At 36.8% G+C, this 15,578-nt stretch overlaps 1 protein-coding gene across 7 annotated transcripts in view; it reads right to left on the bottom strand.

Moving 5' to 3' along the window:
- Positions 1–15,578, bottom strand: part of cadpsb (Ca2+-dependent activator protein for secretion b) — a 109,729-nt gene that overhangs the window by 1,744 nt on the left and 92,407 nt on the right. For 3 of the 7 annotated variants that reach the window (XM_067460146.1, XM_067460140.1, XM_067460142.1), the window contains 12 exons: positions 14,042–14,148; positions 13,501–13,530; positions 10,342–10,498; positions 10,073–10,214; positions 8,906–9,067; positions 6,192–6,347; positions 5,912–6,059; positions 5,513–5,587; positions 5,334–5,417; positions 5,145–5,177; positions 4,935–5,042; positions 591–695 (listed from right to left, as the gene is read on the bottom strand). In XM_067460146.1, the coding sequence (XP_067316247.1) occupies positions 591–695; positions 4,935–5,042; positions 5,145–5,177; positions 5,334–5,417; positions 5,513–5,587; positions 5,912–6,059; positions 6,192–6,347; positions 8,906–9,067; positions 10,073–10,214; positions 10,342–10,498; positions 13,501–13,530; positions 14,042–14,148 (1,307 nt within the window). The remainder of the gene's footprint in view (positions 1–590; positions 696–4,934; positions 5,043–5,144; positions 5,178–5,333; positions 5,418–5,512; positions 5,588–5,911; positions 6,060–6,191; positions 6,348–8,905; positions 9,068–10,072; positions 10,215–10,341; positions 10,499–13,500; positions 13,531–14,041; positions 14,149–15,578) is intronic. The other 4 variants (XM_067460141.1, XM_067460143.1, XM_067460144.1 and 1 more) reach the window with 3 other exon arrangements.

Raw genomic sequence — 15,578 nt, 5'->3', positions numbered from 1 at the left:
GTCTAAATTAATTTTAAAATAATCATTTTAAATGCTGCAAGTGAATTTAGGAAGCACAACATTATATGTACAGCATGGAAAATGGATGTTCATGTTGAGATTTGCAGTGTTATTAAATTATTACTACTACCGAGCATAACTTAGATGACAGCAAAGGTAAATTAAAAATATGGGAAATTAACATGCATAATTTAATATTATTCCAATAGACCTAAATAAAAAAATAAAAAATAAAAATCAAGTAAATTGAGGAAGCACAGTATTAAAACGTTCAGTATGAAAAATGGATGATAATGTTGAGATTTGCAGTGTTATTATGTTAAAATTGAACTGCAAAGGTAATCTAAATGTAAAAACAGGAAATGAGCATGCATAATTTAATATCTAATAATATAGTGAATATACACTAGACCAAAAAAAAAAAAAAAAAAGCCAATTAACGATATGGGACCAATATTGTGCATATCCCTAAGCAAGACCTGAATCACAGACTGAAATCTAAAATAAGATGATATGGTTTTACTTTGACTAGAATCATATCATGCCAGCTTCAGTGCATAAACAATTCCATGTATGTTAGAAAGGAATACCTTTACAATCCTGATGAGGATTTTGAGTTGATAGACATGAAGCTGTTGTTCCATGCGCTCAGTCAGCCAGGTCGCCAGCAGATTCATAGTGGCTGTATACCATTGCTGCAAAGCACAAAAACACAGCATTCTCCAGCAAAACACAGACAGACAAACAAACGCATGCAAAAGACCAGCGAGTGTAGACATACAGTAAGACGTACAGTAACAGCCACACAGGCAGACATGAGTAATCAAACAAAACGCATTGCGCACACCATTCATACACACATACACACACACATATCTGATAACAACATTTACAAGATCACACCCTCACTTAAGACCAAGGTTAGTCAGACAATTTGAAATTAATTTCAAGAGCCAGCAGTACGACCATCTGAAAAAATAAATCATGCATTAGGAAACTGCATAATTAATAATAAAACAATTACTTAATCTGCCCTGCATTTACAGCTTAGCCCGTAAAGTTTAAAGGAGTGCTTAAACAAAAGCCTTATTCAAATCAAAGGTCTTTAGCTTTAAGAAGCTAAACGAGCAGAAAAAAAACCCTATTCAGTGCAATGCTTTCCCCCCTTTACCATTAATCAGCACTTGTGTATGAATGACTGTACATTTAAAAGTTAAAAAATCTCCCACAAACCCAAAAGCAATTCCCAAGATGCAAAAAACAAAATAAATGCAACCACAATCAGAATTCTCAGAAACAAACTAACAAAAAAAAGTGAGAATACGGCACTTGCAGGCAAAAGTGTTGTACTGTTATCTTAAACCATATTTATCTTTATGTAAATCGCTAAATCTGAGAACCATGCATATTCAGAATGACCTAAATGCTTTGTAGTTCCAAGAGAACAGCACATGTGTGGTTGAATGAATGATGTAAACTATCATCTAGAAGAGGAAGTGCTGTATCCTACTGTATATGAACAGATCAATCTGAGGATTTTGAAGTGGGCTATTATCAGTTCTCAAGAGGTACAAAAAGCCTTTACTGTTTAACTGAAGGCTTGCCAATTCATCTTTAAGTCTTTACGTATTGTACATTTGATTGCTCGATATGTGATCATGTGGATTAAATCAGATTTCTTCTTGTATTGTATTAGGGTCATTTGATGGTTTGATTGGCGATTTCTGTTTTGGCCTGTCCACTTCAAAGAGGTGACTGGTCAGAGCGTGCAGTGCATGCAGAGAGTGCAGGTGAGTGTACAGGGCTGAGAGCTGTGTGTGTTGTGTGCATGAGGTGGGATTTTTAGGAGGTGGGTCATGCTAGAAGATGTACACAGGAAGATTATTTGATTAGAACTCATGCCACTCGACAGAATGTGATCAAACATCAGGACATTTAGAGATAAGTTCCACTTTGTCCTAGAAGGAATGCAGAATGAGTCAGGATGCTGTCTTAGGGTTAGGATAACGTGAGTACAAAGTGTTTCGAGAGGGAGAATGTAATGTAAATGATATAACAGACATACAGAAATGTAGTTGCATGCAACTAAATCTATAAAAATCATCACAGTTCCCCATTCAGACCATGATGCTAAGAGAGATATATTCAGCTTGAAAGATAGAGGCTTGTAGATCCCATTGATGTGCTAGTGCCAAGATATGGGATTTTTTTATTTGGCTATTTTTTCCCAACAAGCCACGCAATTGTATCATTCATGTCCATATACTGAAAAAAACTTTGTAGAATCTACTAGTGTAGAATTTACATTGAAACGTGTTTGACTCAGAAATAGAGAGTATGCACGTGATGTCACCGTTAGGCAGAGTGACTGCGGTTACGCCCACTGAGTGACAGAAAGAAAAAAACGAAACAAAAAAACCTTCTAAAATGTGAAAGAGCTTTGAGATTGACTGTACAAATAGATTTGACAAAAAATCTGGAGAATATTTTCTACAGAAAAGAGAAGAAAATGGATCTCTGTAATTCACAGATACATCTGGACTCCAGGCAGCAAAAACGTGGATTTACATTTATCATTTTGAATTTTGGGGTAAAAATCATACCCTATATAGTGTTGTTATATATTGAATTGATAACTCATCAGTTAAATATTTACCATCTTATATTCTGCATGATTTCACGATTTCAAGTGTAGATTTAGATCTATATTGTATTTATATGAAGCATTCACAGGCAAATTTGCATTGTGTATTTCCCAGGCATTGAATTTAGGCTCATATAAATGTCAGGAAATATGATTTCCACAACAATATTCATGAATCACTTGATGTTTAGTAAGGCGTATGGAACACTATATGGAGTCCAAACTTTAGTTTAAACTGATAAACATTTGTTTTAATCGCGCTTTCGCAGTTTCCCCTATTAAATCCATTCAAGCAGCAGCTCTTTTGCCACTCAGTCCGGCTGAGGGAGAGTGTTCTGGCGGGAAAGTGACGTCAAGTCATACCCTCTATTGCTAATTTCACAAATAATTACAAAGAAGTGGCAAGGAACACACTGAATTAAACATCAAATTTTGAAGGAGAACTACTGAAATAGTGTTTTCTAGTAAAAAACAAAAACAAACTATTTTTACAGTGTAGCACAAATTAAATTATTAAAGTTATGTACGCTTTGAGTTACATACACTTAAAAATGTAACACTTTGGGTGAGTGGTTTGTTAAAACATTGAATAATGTTAATGTAATGTAAATTATAATGTAAATAGCTGAATTAGCATTTAATAGTGACTAATCAATTCTGGTAATTGTTTTTGACGTATAGCCGTCAGCTGAATATGCCTTTGACAACTGACCTCAAAAAACCACACTGAACCTTACACAATTCCACAGTTTTAGTCTCCGTTTGACGCAAATGTTTAAGCCAGAATTCACTTAAAGCAAACTGGAATGACTCTGTAAATCATTGCATTCACAAACAAGCATGTTTCTATCTGCTATTCGGTTATAGCCATTAAAATGTTCAATATCAATTGTTACAACATAGCAGCTGCCATTCTAAATTGTACTCTTTTTTTTTAAATAATTGCTTATGATTTCATATCTCTAAGCCTTTCACTGATGATGACTAGTTTGGACAGAATACTTGAGAGGACGTTTTAACAGGGCCAGACTGAACTATAGAGCAAAAACACGAGGAATCATGCCAGATTCATTGTGGGTCTTTGAGGGTGGATGTTAGATGCATTATTACAAACTCCGTGTGTAGAACAAAAAAATATAATGCCCATAACAGGCACTACATTTTAAATACAAAAGGCAGATCAACAGGCATGCATAAGATGTGTGTCACAAATGTTCCAAACACAAGCAAGTAAAGCTGCAAAAAGCTAAGCAATACACTTTCTTAACAGTCAAACAGACACTCACACACACATACACACCTTTTCCCTACAATATTCTGCTACATACGACTTATTACAGTATGGTATGATACACAAATAAATGTTCAGACGCACATTTATACTGGAAACAAAATAGAAGATGAAATAATAATAAAAACGCTGACAAATCCCTTACACACACTCACGTATCCAAAACAACCACTGGTCCACACATCTGTTAGATTTCTTATTAAAATATATAAACACACATGTATGCCATTGTGTAACGAAGACACATGTTCACAAAATCACAAAGGATTATTTGTTCTAAATCGAACAGTGCTCTCTTCTCTAAAATTAAGGCTGTCAATCAATTACAAATTTTAATCGAATGAATCACATTCATTGATTGACAAATAAAGTCAATTAAAGCAGTGAGGAATTGCTTTTTTGGACTTGCAAAAACATTTTTTAAATAACATTCTATGCTTGAATCGATGGTTTAAAAATCCCTTATTACCGCATGGGTAAAAGTACTATTACTTAATTATTTCTTTAATTAATCATTATTTTTATATATAATTAAATAATAATAAATGAATATGAATATGCCCTTTTTATTTATCTATGTTGTTTTTTGAGTTAGCGATGTTGCTAATAAGTAAAATTTCTGGGATTTTAATAAATCTCCCACTTTTGAGAGCACTGTCTTATAAATAATCCACTTGGTGACACTTTGCCTCTTAAACAAGAAACTGCTGTGTGCATAAAGTCCAACGAACGTTAGCTAAGACAACACCAGAGCACAAAGGTCCAATGCGTCGTGGCTAATGAAACACCAGAGCACAGAGAGCTGGAACAGGAAGTCACAGCAATGAGACATTAGGGAGCTGACTGAAAGCTTCAGGTCATGATTGGCCTTATGCGTCTGGATGTAAGTTCTCCAGACTCGGCACTCAAAATGTGACTTATCCCTCATATGCCCCATTGTTTTGCCACATTTTGGATGGGCCCTCCTGTTAGGCACGGAGGCTACGGCATCTTACTTACATCAAATAATCTCTCTATATACACCTCCTCATTGACCTTATCTCTCAGAATGTCCTGAGAGTGACGGACAAAGGTCACATAGCCATCTGCAACGTCCATCCCTGGTTTCTGTGGAAGGGGGTCGGAAAGAGCAAAAGTTAGTTTTGCAAGAAAATGGATTTGAAAAAAGGAGAAAAATCAGTGACGGCATGTTCAATTTTTTATACTCACAGGGACATCCACATATTTTGATGCTGCTTTCACCTGAAAATGAATAAAGAGTCCCTTCAAGGTGCAAATAAGTTTAACGCCTAAAGATATTTTCAGTATATACAGTAAAGCTCAGTACCACTGTCATTTTGAAATACAGAAATAGTTAAACAAAAATGACCAGAGGAATATGAAAGAGATCATTCTTACCGTGAAGGAGAGGAAGGAGGAGAAGAGGGTTCCCTCATCATACCTGGAGATCTTGGCAAGTACGCTCTCCAGAATGACCACAAACTGTTCAGATGGCACAAAACCAATAACTCAATGACCAAACAATTCAACCATACTCGTACCAATCCAGTAATGTCAGCCATTTTCTCAAAACGTACCTTTGCCACCAAAAGAGAAATCATGTCTTTTACGCTTTCTTCAATAAGATCATCGATTTGAGAGTGATACTGTTTCTAAAAGGTGGAGACAGGTTTAAATACTTAGCTTATACAGTGCATATATAAAGCCTGTGTTCACTGCACAGCAGTTTGAACCAAAGATAATTCTATATACTGTAGAAACAGAATGGTCCAATTCAGATTTATCTTAAAGATGCAGATGCCTATGACTAAATTTACTGGTTTATACATTAAAACATGTGGCCTTGCAAAATAAAGACTAACTAATGGGGTTGACCAAACATGAAATTGTAATTAACAGAGAACAAAATCTGGTTTCTTTTGGAAAAGAACATATTCTTTACAAATTTATAATTCAATGAAAGTATTCTCATTTACCTCCTGGCCCATTTCCATGGCACACAGTTTAGCAGACTGGTCCTTGGCGTCCACCATCACATTGAACATGGTGCATAAGGACAGTGGGATGCGGAAGTCTGTGGAACGGCTGCTTTTGGTCAGCTTCGATTCAAAGGCTGACTTGGTGCTGTTGACCAGCAAATGGTGTGAAATAGATGAGTCATCTTGCATTAAATCTCATTCATATCTAAAAGACATTAAATCTTCATGTGTTCCATCAATCATTTTGAGTCTGTATAGTTATGAGATACTATTTTACCGTTTAACGCTCGTTTCAATCATGTCACTTGACATGAGCTTCATACGGTTATCCAGGTGTTTGGCAAACTCTTCTTCGGGCCAATGTAGGTCCCTGATGAAGGTCTGTAGGGCATCCAACTTCCAGAACAAATCTTCTGATGTTCCCGAGCCATTGCTGCCAGGTATAGCAAGACATTAGATGTCAAGAGTTCAAGAAATTCAGGTATTAAGAAAGATGCAGTGTATCTATAACTTGAAGATCGCTTTATTTTAGCCATACACCAATTGGTAGTCCTAAAGTTTGACCCTCAGAAACGGAATGAGTAATTTAAAGGAAATGTGACCGCACAATCAGTGCATGGCAAAATAAAAGAAAGGTGTGTTTACAAAACACATCAATAACCTCGCATTTTTGCGTGGTTATTAAACCTTGAAGGGCTGACCTAAATTCATGCATTCTTTGCTCTGTCAACTTGCTCTAAAGGAGAGGGGTCTGGGAATGTCATGGTGAGAGAAGGCTTGCACAGGTACAGTTGCAAACTAACAGATGTCTAGCAAGATGATGCTTTAAGATGAAGCCAATGCTTTTAATGACATCTTGGTCTTCAATACTCCTTAGAGTTAACATTAAAGACATCTCATAATATTATTCTTAAAAAGTTGAACCTAAAATTGAAATTCTGAATAATTTGCTATTCCAAATACATGTCTTCTTTGGAACACAAAATATAATATGTTGAAGAGTGTTTTTATCCATATAATAAAAGTCAATGGGGTCTTAAACATTGAGTTTCATTGTGTGGACAAAAAAAGAAGGTTTGGAATTGCATGAAGAGTGTAAATGATTTCACTTTTGGTTGAACTATACATTTAAGACAAAATATTACAGTAGGTAAAGGCTCTCTCTCACCACCCATGCCCACCAAGACTAAAGGAGCTCCCAAGATCAAAACACACCATGCAGTCGACTCTGAGGACGCTGCCATCCTGAGTAGAAAGATGTTTCGTAAAGGCCAGGGAAGAGTTAAAACATAAGAGTGAATCATGCTGCTATCTTGGTTAGGTTCAAGAAATGTAGAAATGTAATTTTAATTTTAATACTAAGATGGGTATGATTCAGCGAAACACTGTAAATGTGATGGCGTTCTAGTGTATTTGTTGCAAAAGAAGCCCACTCTGATGTTTAAACTCTTTGGGTGTTAGTTTCTACTGCCTTGGATGCCAGCTACACTGAAGTAATGTCTACTTCAGAGCATTAGCTACCAACGCAGTGACAGAGCTACAACTAGGTAGGGAGTTCCATCAACCCACACCCACTGGTACTTTCCACACAGAATAAAACTTAATGTCTCAACTATTTAGAACACCTTTCTGTTTCAGTTATTTTTCAAGTAACAATTTTCTTACCATTGACATTCTAATGATTCTACCAGTTCTTCTGAATAAAGACTTAACAAGACCTAATGTTCCACTTTTAGAAATCACTTACTAAAAGAGAATAAAATAGTAGCTAAATATTGACTACAATGGGCCCTATTTTAAGGATCTGAGAGCATGGTCTGAAGGGCATGGCGCAGGTGCACTTAGGGTGTGTCCGTATCCACTTTCGCTACTTTAACAATGCGTCTGCGCAAAGTGCATTGTCCAAAAGGATTCTACATAGTCTCTTAATGAGTCATGGGTGTGTTTTGGGCGTGATGTGCATTAAACCAATCAGAGTCTCATCTCCTATTCCCTTTAAAATACAGTTGCGCTTGCACCATGGTGGATTCACTATTTACATGGTGGAATTTGCAAGTGGGAAGACTGAACACTTCTCCAGAGAGGAATCCTTTTATTTTTTATATTTAAAAATGTGTGTAACAAGTGTGTATGTGCGCTGTGCATCTACCTAAAGGCGCAATTTATTAACTTTAAATAACACAAAAAATACTGCGGTATTGACTTTAGACCAGGGTTTTGTTGGTTAATGGCGCAGTCGATTTCATTGGCTTTAAAATAGAAATGTAGAAACACACTTTGTTTTCAAGACCGGCATGCCCATGGGCAAATATATGGGCACGAGTCCATTTGCTATTTAAACAACATGGCGCTGAAAATGATAACTGTGTTGGGCTGAAACTAGCACAAAAAAACACTTGTGTTGCGCAGGGTGTATGATAGGGCCCAATGATGTTGGTAAGAAACCTTTTTTAAATAACTGAATACTAAGAGGAGAAATGAGAGGGATAACTAGAGCTTACTTATAGTGGTAGTCGAAAATGAATAGCTGTTGGTCAATGTGTCTTAGTTTTAAGGCCATCTATAGTATTTGCTATATTGTATAGATTTTATAGAATTGTATTTAAATAAAACACTATTGGCTTGACTGTAGGTTTGGGTTGCAATCCAGATCTCACCACCCCAGACTAACCTCAATGGCATGCTCATTGAGGAAAATGAAGAGCTTTTCAGTTCTCATTTCAAATAACAAAATCACATTAGCCTGTCTAGAACCCTTTGCAGGCTACTTGTCATGAGAATGATTCTAGAGGCAAGTCTTCTTGACTTGTAGTTATCTTATATATAGCAATGATCTGAGTGCCATGATTTAACTATTTACAAATTTAGCAAATATCTTGCAATGCAATAATGCTTAACTGCCGATAAGTTAACTAACCCCACTCAAAACATTTTCATGCCAAGAAGACTTTTGAATGCATCAGATCTCAGGTAAATGCATTGAATACACACTCAGAGTCATAAATAGCAGCCATCCAGGACGGAGTGGAAAAGCTAGGCATTTGTGGAAGGTTAACAGATAGTCCTGCTACTGGCACGGGAAGATTTGGTACTTTGGGAATTTGAAGGTTCACATTTGGTAGATTCACATTGGGCAGATTACTTGTTAAACTCCTGCAGAAACAGACAAAAAAAGAAACAAAAAAATTCCATAACAGTGGCAGTGTGGAATGCTGCAAATAAGCAATGTAAGACATACAGTACAAAAAATAGAAACTGAGAAATGGAGAAGACCATCTTTACACAAAGAGCAGACACATACAAACTGGTCATTAAATGTATGGAGGGAATCTACAGCACATTTAAACAGAAGACCTGAGTAGAAAGAAACTTGTGGTCGATAATATAGAAAACAGCACACTTGTATAAAAAGGAAGTAAAAGCAGAATTTTCCAGAGCAAGAACAAACAGCAGCTTGAAAGATTTGAGGACGGTGGTGGGGTTTTACACATACAAACAGACAGCAAACAAATGAAGGAAATCATACTGACATATTTCTCAAGGGGCATCAGCTTAACTGACAGAAGAGTATCGCGTTAGACTGGTAATATTTGAGTAGGCTCTATCTTTTCTAAATATAGCAGGTCATCTAAATATTGTGATCTGTTCGCTGGGATCTTATTTAAAATGATTGAAATCAACATGCAAACCAAAATCAAGCATGACAGAACAATTGATTAGGAGATAAAAAGCATTTTGTTTAAAGCGCACAATATGAGGGTTAGTTCACCAAAAAAAAAGAGATGGAAACCGGCAAGACACTGACTGAAATATCCTGATAGATTGTGGACTTTGTGAACTTCCTCTGATGTTTGGCAGCATTCTCATATTAGGCATGTTTAAGGAGGTCACTCTACTTTTATTACTTTAATTATATTAATTATAATGGTTCCAACGGTGTAAGCAAACTGGTTTTAGACTTCACCTTAGAAATCTAACTGGATACTAACGGTTTCATCCAATTAACTGCATGGATTTTTTCAGAGAACAATATCTGTCAAAGGATGACAGATGCACCTGCTGCTATCTCAATATTTCGTTTTTTGTTTTTGATGTTTTTGTTCTGAAAGGCCCTGGCTCCTGGTCACCGCACACATCGTTGAGAAAGTGGTGTCTTACTTTACAGGCTCCCATGACTCCCGCTCAAATCCCCTGTGAATGGACTGAGCGATGGAGGACTCCATAAGATCCACATATCGCACCACAAGTGGGGCGTACAGGTCCTGCAGATGTTTGTGAAACTTTCCATTACACAGGTGATCTGACAAAACAGGAAAAATACCAGGTTATGGCAATTTTGAGATATACATACCCAGCTTTACATTATAATAGCTATTCTATCCAGAGTTATAGCACTTCTACTTTCAAAGGATGGAAGAAGTGCTTACAGTCATTACGGAGGAAATCATTTAGAAGTTGAAAGAGCGGGAAACTGTCCCAGCTCTCAGGAGACTGGATCTCAAGAGCAGCATCCATATCAACACCGTAGAGTGAGAGGAAGTTCTCAGCGTGCTCAGTCATCAGGTCTGACCACCATGCAAAGGCCTTGATAGTCCAGTAAAGAAAGAATGGAAAAAGAAGCAGAGAGTTAGAAATCACAAGGTCACCTAAGGCAAGAAAAAGATTGTAAACTGGTTAAGGGTCCGCCATATGATATTTCACATGTTCACTTTGTAAATCTGTTTGTAAAGTTAAAGCCCTTCATTTGAGCCATAAGATTGAAGTAAGAGTTTTGGTCTGAGTATTTATATTTTACATTTGAGTTTGAGGTCATAATGTCAATTAAATAGATAAGGCATTCAAGTAACCAGTTTACAAGGGTATAGGTAAAAAGTTCAGCGTTATGGACTTTAAAACGACTTACATTAAACCATTTATAAATTTGCAACACAGAAAATTCTACTATACATCTTTTAAAATATTGTGAAAAACATTTCACCATAAGAAGAAATGTATAAATCTTTTATATAAAGTTGCATATCTCAAGAATTCCGAGGCCCTCTAAAGTAAGCATGTTAATCAAAATAAGAGAAACACTAAAACTCCTTTTATAAGAGGGCCTGTCATTCAAATCTAAAAAAAAATGACGATACACCTTAAATCTTGTGTTGCAAATGTTTGTATATTTGTGAACAGAGGTCATTCCGTTTTTCCATTATCAGGTGAATTCCCAGTGGAGTCAAGATGCCAGAGGAGGTGCAGTTCTCATGCAAGTGAGGTAGAAATCCCTGCATGCTTTTGCCCTCCAAATGGAAGATGTATTTCAACCGTTCACATCACTGCATCCCTACCGTCGGGATGGGGATGTGTCTTGCGATCATGCAACATTGCCGTCCCTGATACGCCAAAGACTGCAAGCAAGCAGCAGGCTTCTTTACTTGGCAAAGCATATGGGTGAATGAATATTTCGTCTTTAATCTCTTAAAGTGACCATAAATTTTGGGCCTGTAGTGGGGTATTGACCAGGGGTTTCTTGAATCAATCAGGCTTACTTGCAGTCTTGGCATGAAACACTTTTCTTCTAATTAAAACAACCGACCAGTGATAAACCCATTCAGGGATCTGATCAGCCTTTTTAAGAGGCTTAATCCTTCCCTTTGGTTGCATGCTACGTCCTTTTTTACCCCTCTAAACCCACAGCTTCAAAGAGCCCCAAAACTTTTTTTTCCCCCCAAATCTGCTCTGCTTCAAAGGGATAGCAAGCTCTAAGACCAGACTTACCGCAGCACTTACCTGCATGCTTCATAATTAACTCTTGAAAAAGCTACTTGGTTCATAATGTTAGCACATAATATAGCATTTGCTAGTGGAGCAGGCCAATGCATTTGGCTGAGTTTAACCAGACAGACAAGTAGAAAGTGGGGTAAAGAGCGAAAAGAGACACCAAATCCAAGCAACCCATGAATCCTTCCCCAAGGCCCTTCTTGCTAATCTGGAAGATCGAGGTAAGTGTTAGCATTAACTTACTGATTGAATTCAAAAACTTTACTGTAACTTAAAAGCAGCAAGAGTGGTCCTGGGAAGAGGGCTATGTTATGACATTGGTTTGGTCATTTCGAGGGGTTGTTAAGTCCATGTTAGAGGTCTTCACGGGTCCACTTCAATCAGAAAACTTGACGTCCGACCCGAAACCTGAGCAGATTCGGGTCCAAAACTTTGACGAGTGCCTTAGACACATGACGGGTCACGTCGGACAGTAGTAGCCTCGGGTAATTTTAAACATTCTATTATTTGTTTAATGTGTTTATCAATTTAAAACAAATCTACATCAATATGCGTTTTATATACTGTATATAATAATGTAACTAAGGTTGGAAGATGGTAATCCTTTTAAATCTACACCTGCGTTGGTGTTTCTAATTTGTAGTCTCTGAGTTTAGCCTGTGTCAAACCAGGTTTAAAAAGTAACCTCTTGCCACTGGCATGCAAGCATGTGTAGATACTGCTGCCTCTGTTACAATCGGGTCCAGTTGGGTTTGAAAGAAAATGGTCTGATTTAAAAAATTCTCTTTTTAAACAAAACAAAAAAATGAATTTATGCACTTCTGGTTCAAGAAAGAATCGATTTGGATTGGGTAGGGTAGGACCTGAGAAGACCTCCAGTTCAAGTACACTAGCAGAAGGGAACACGCCTAATTGGGAAAGGTTAGGGTGGCACAACTAGTGTGGCGGGTGGGTAAATATGTAAACATTTCCCTCTGGAAGCAAAGGAATCATTGAGCATTGACCTTGCCAGTGGGGGAGACAAGCCTTTCAAGAAATTTGAAGGAAGACTTGACAGGCACAATGCTGAGGAATTAAGACAAACCCATGTTGGACGTGGCAATACATTCCCTCACGTTGTGAGGAATGGGACATTACAGGGGAAGGGAATCCTTCATAGCTCATGCACAAGCCAGTGATGGGCTTTTTTCATTGCATTCATTTTAGCCACATACCTCTTTTCCCTGCAACAACACCATGGAGTGAATGGTGAGGAAAAACATGAACATGTAGAGAGTGATGTATGTGCAAAGTGTTGATTATAAACAATTTTCTTCCAAATTTTTTTGATTCAAAAAGTCACAATTGAGAGATTGTGACATACTGTATAGTTTCATTGTGAATTATAAAGTCGCAATAATGAGAAACAAAGTCGCAATGGTGATATTTTTACTCTAAGTTTGAAATGGCCTTAAAATAGTTATATAGTATGATGCCACTAGTTTGGCAGCAATAAAGTTCTAGCATTGATGTTTCACAAATGTTAACAGTATGATTTACAGATGGTTCTATCATAATGTCTTGAAGATAAAGTGCTTAAACTGAAATATTTGCTCATTTGTGCATTCTGATCAGTGTGTGTGGTGGACATATTAAATTTCCCAGAAATCCAAGAGACCAAAGCTAAACACTTTATGTCAATTCCATCATGTTCTTTAAGCATCGTCTTGCCCCATCCACCCAGACATAACAGAAAAGCCCTTAACTGCGTGAATCGACATGCTTGAGGGAAAAGGTACACTATGTGATGACAACTTAAGAAAAAAAGAAACATGATACTGTACCGATTGGTCTCCTGTACTTGTGACCGCAGCCTGTTAAGCATATTCAGAAACATACAGTAAATCTATAAATCTCAGGAAGACCATGGATTACCTAATACTTTAAAATGCATCTCGGAATAATGCCAATTATGCATTTGTTCTTAGAGTAGTAACTGTTGAAACAGGTCAATTATTTTAATTACGGCTGAAACCCGTACTTGGCTCACTATTTATAATGCATCTTCAGTTTTCTTCTCAGATGTCTTTAGGCATTCCAAAGGAATCTGTCTAACTTTCAGAAGACAGAAACAATCTGTATTCTGAGGCTTTCTTTAGAGTATAGATCCAGGGAAAGTGGTTTATGGACCTGGACCTCACAGGAGAATGAATTCTTGTTGTTTCACTAATTTACACCAATACAAATTGCACTGTGCAAACTGCAGAGCTGCCTTTTTTTGTTAAAAGAGAGGAGCCACTGGCCCTTTAAATCAACCCTACTTTTTACTAGATAAAGAAAGAGAGAGTGAACATAAAAAGAAAGAGAGAGCGAGTCTAGACTCACCTCTGCGTGGTGGTCCTGGTTCTGATGTAGAACCTCAATGACTAACTCCGCCAGGCGGATGGCATGCTCCAGTTTTTTAGCAGGCGTAGCTAGGTTAGCTACATTCTCTGGAGCACAATGGTGGGAAGAAGGAGGATAGTTAATATTGCAGTGGTCGATTAATATATTTATTCTATGAATCTCTGATGTCATGAGCACTACAATGCAATCTGAAGAAGCTAAGGTCATAACTGAGCATGCAGAAATGACAACACTGTTGATGACACTCATAACACTTCAAGAAAAGATGCCTAACTGATGTCAGAGACACTAGAATGCTCCTGTAAATCAGTTATTTGCAATATTTGAGGTGGAAAAAAACCTTGCAACTAAATTGGGGTTTAAAAGTCTTGTTCTATTTAGCATTTTTCTTATTTAATATATATTTTGTCATTGCAAATGATATTATCAACATTGACATGAATACAAATGAATATAACATTTCTTAGTATTTTGCTTAAATGGAGAAAAAAACATCTGACCCTTAAATTTGTACCAAGTTGGGCAATGTCAAAAATTGCATAATTTTGCAGAAAAAATGCAGAATCATTACTATGCCATATTTGTTTCACGTCGTCACAGTGCTATATATGTTATTCCAGGTGTAAATTCTAGATATTTAATGTGGACACAGACTTTTAGACCCCACTGTATATTTATCTGTCTCGGTATATTAATATTAATTAGTAGGACTTCTCATTTAAGGCCAACACATGAGAGAAAGAGCAGACCAGATTGTCAGACATATGCAACACTTTGATGAAATGAGGACATCAGGACACACAATAGTGTTTCTGATTTTAACAAATAATTAGCTTTTGTCTGAACAAGATGAAATGAATAAGACAGAAAACCAAAAAAAAAAAAAAGCTAAAGAAATAAAGTAAAATACCGACCAACTCAGCAATGCTGAGGTCTCCACCGAAGGAGAAAAAAAATCTTTCATTTATTGACTGAAATGCAACTTCAGTCATGAAGGACATTACTTATTTATCATTTCGTCTGACTCTTTAATCTTGGTGTCTAGAGTGTGAAATGTCCACTTTTATGCCATTGGTTTATTGGTCTGTTTTGGGTTATTAATGGGGTTGTGGGGCACTGTACTGAAATTTACTACACTGAACCATTAATATCTGATAGAAGCTCATTCTAACTCTTCCTAAGGCCATGATGTCATCAACACAACATGATAAAGTAATGACAATGGATCTAATGATAATCTATGATTACCATTATCCAGATTTCATACTTTATCGATTTTCAATGTGTCCAAAATGTCAAATTTCTAAAACCAGGACTGGGAATTAAAGAAGCGAAATATCTTCTAGAAAAGTGGTTCTCAACTGGTGACTTGTGACAAAAAAGGTTTTCAAGTTTGGAACGAAATTCAATTTTTATTCCATTTTGTTGCTGATGGCGAATGTAGTGCGTACAATCATGTGTCACTGGATACATTCTAGCCAAATTAGGCATAGTTTCAAACTTAAAAAATATATGT

Source organism: Pseudorasbora parva, chromosome 12 (genome assembly GCF_024679245.1).
Source record: "Pseudorasbora parva isolate DD20220531a chromosome 12, ASM2467924v1, whole genome shotgun sequence".
Lineage (NCBI taxonomy): Eukaryota > Metazoa > Chordata > Actinopteri > Cypriniformes > Gobionidae > Pseudorasbora > Pseudorasbora parva.
This window is presented reverse-complemented; position numbering and strand designations above follow the sequence as displayed.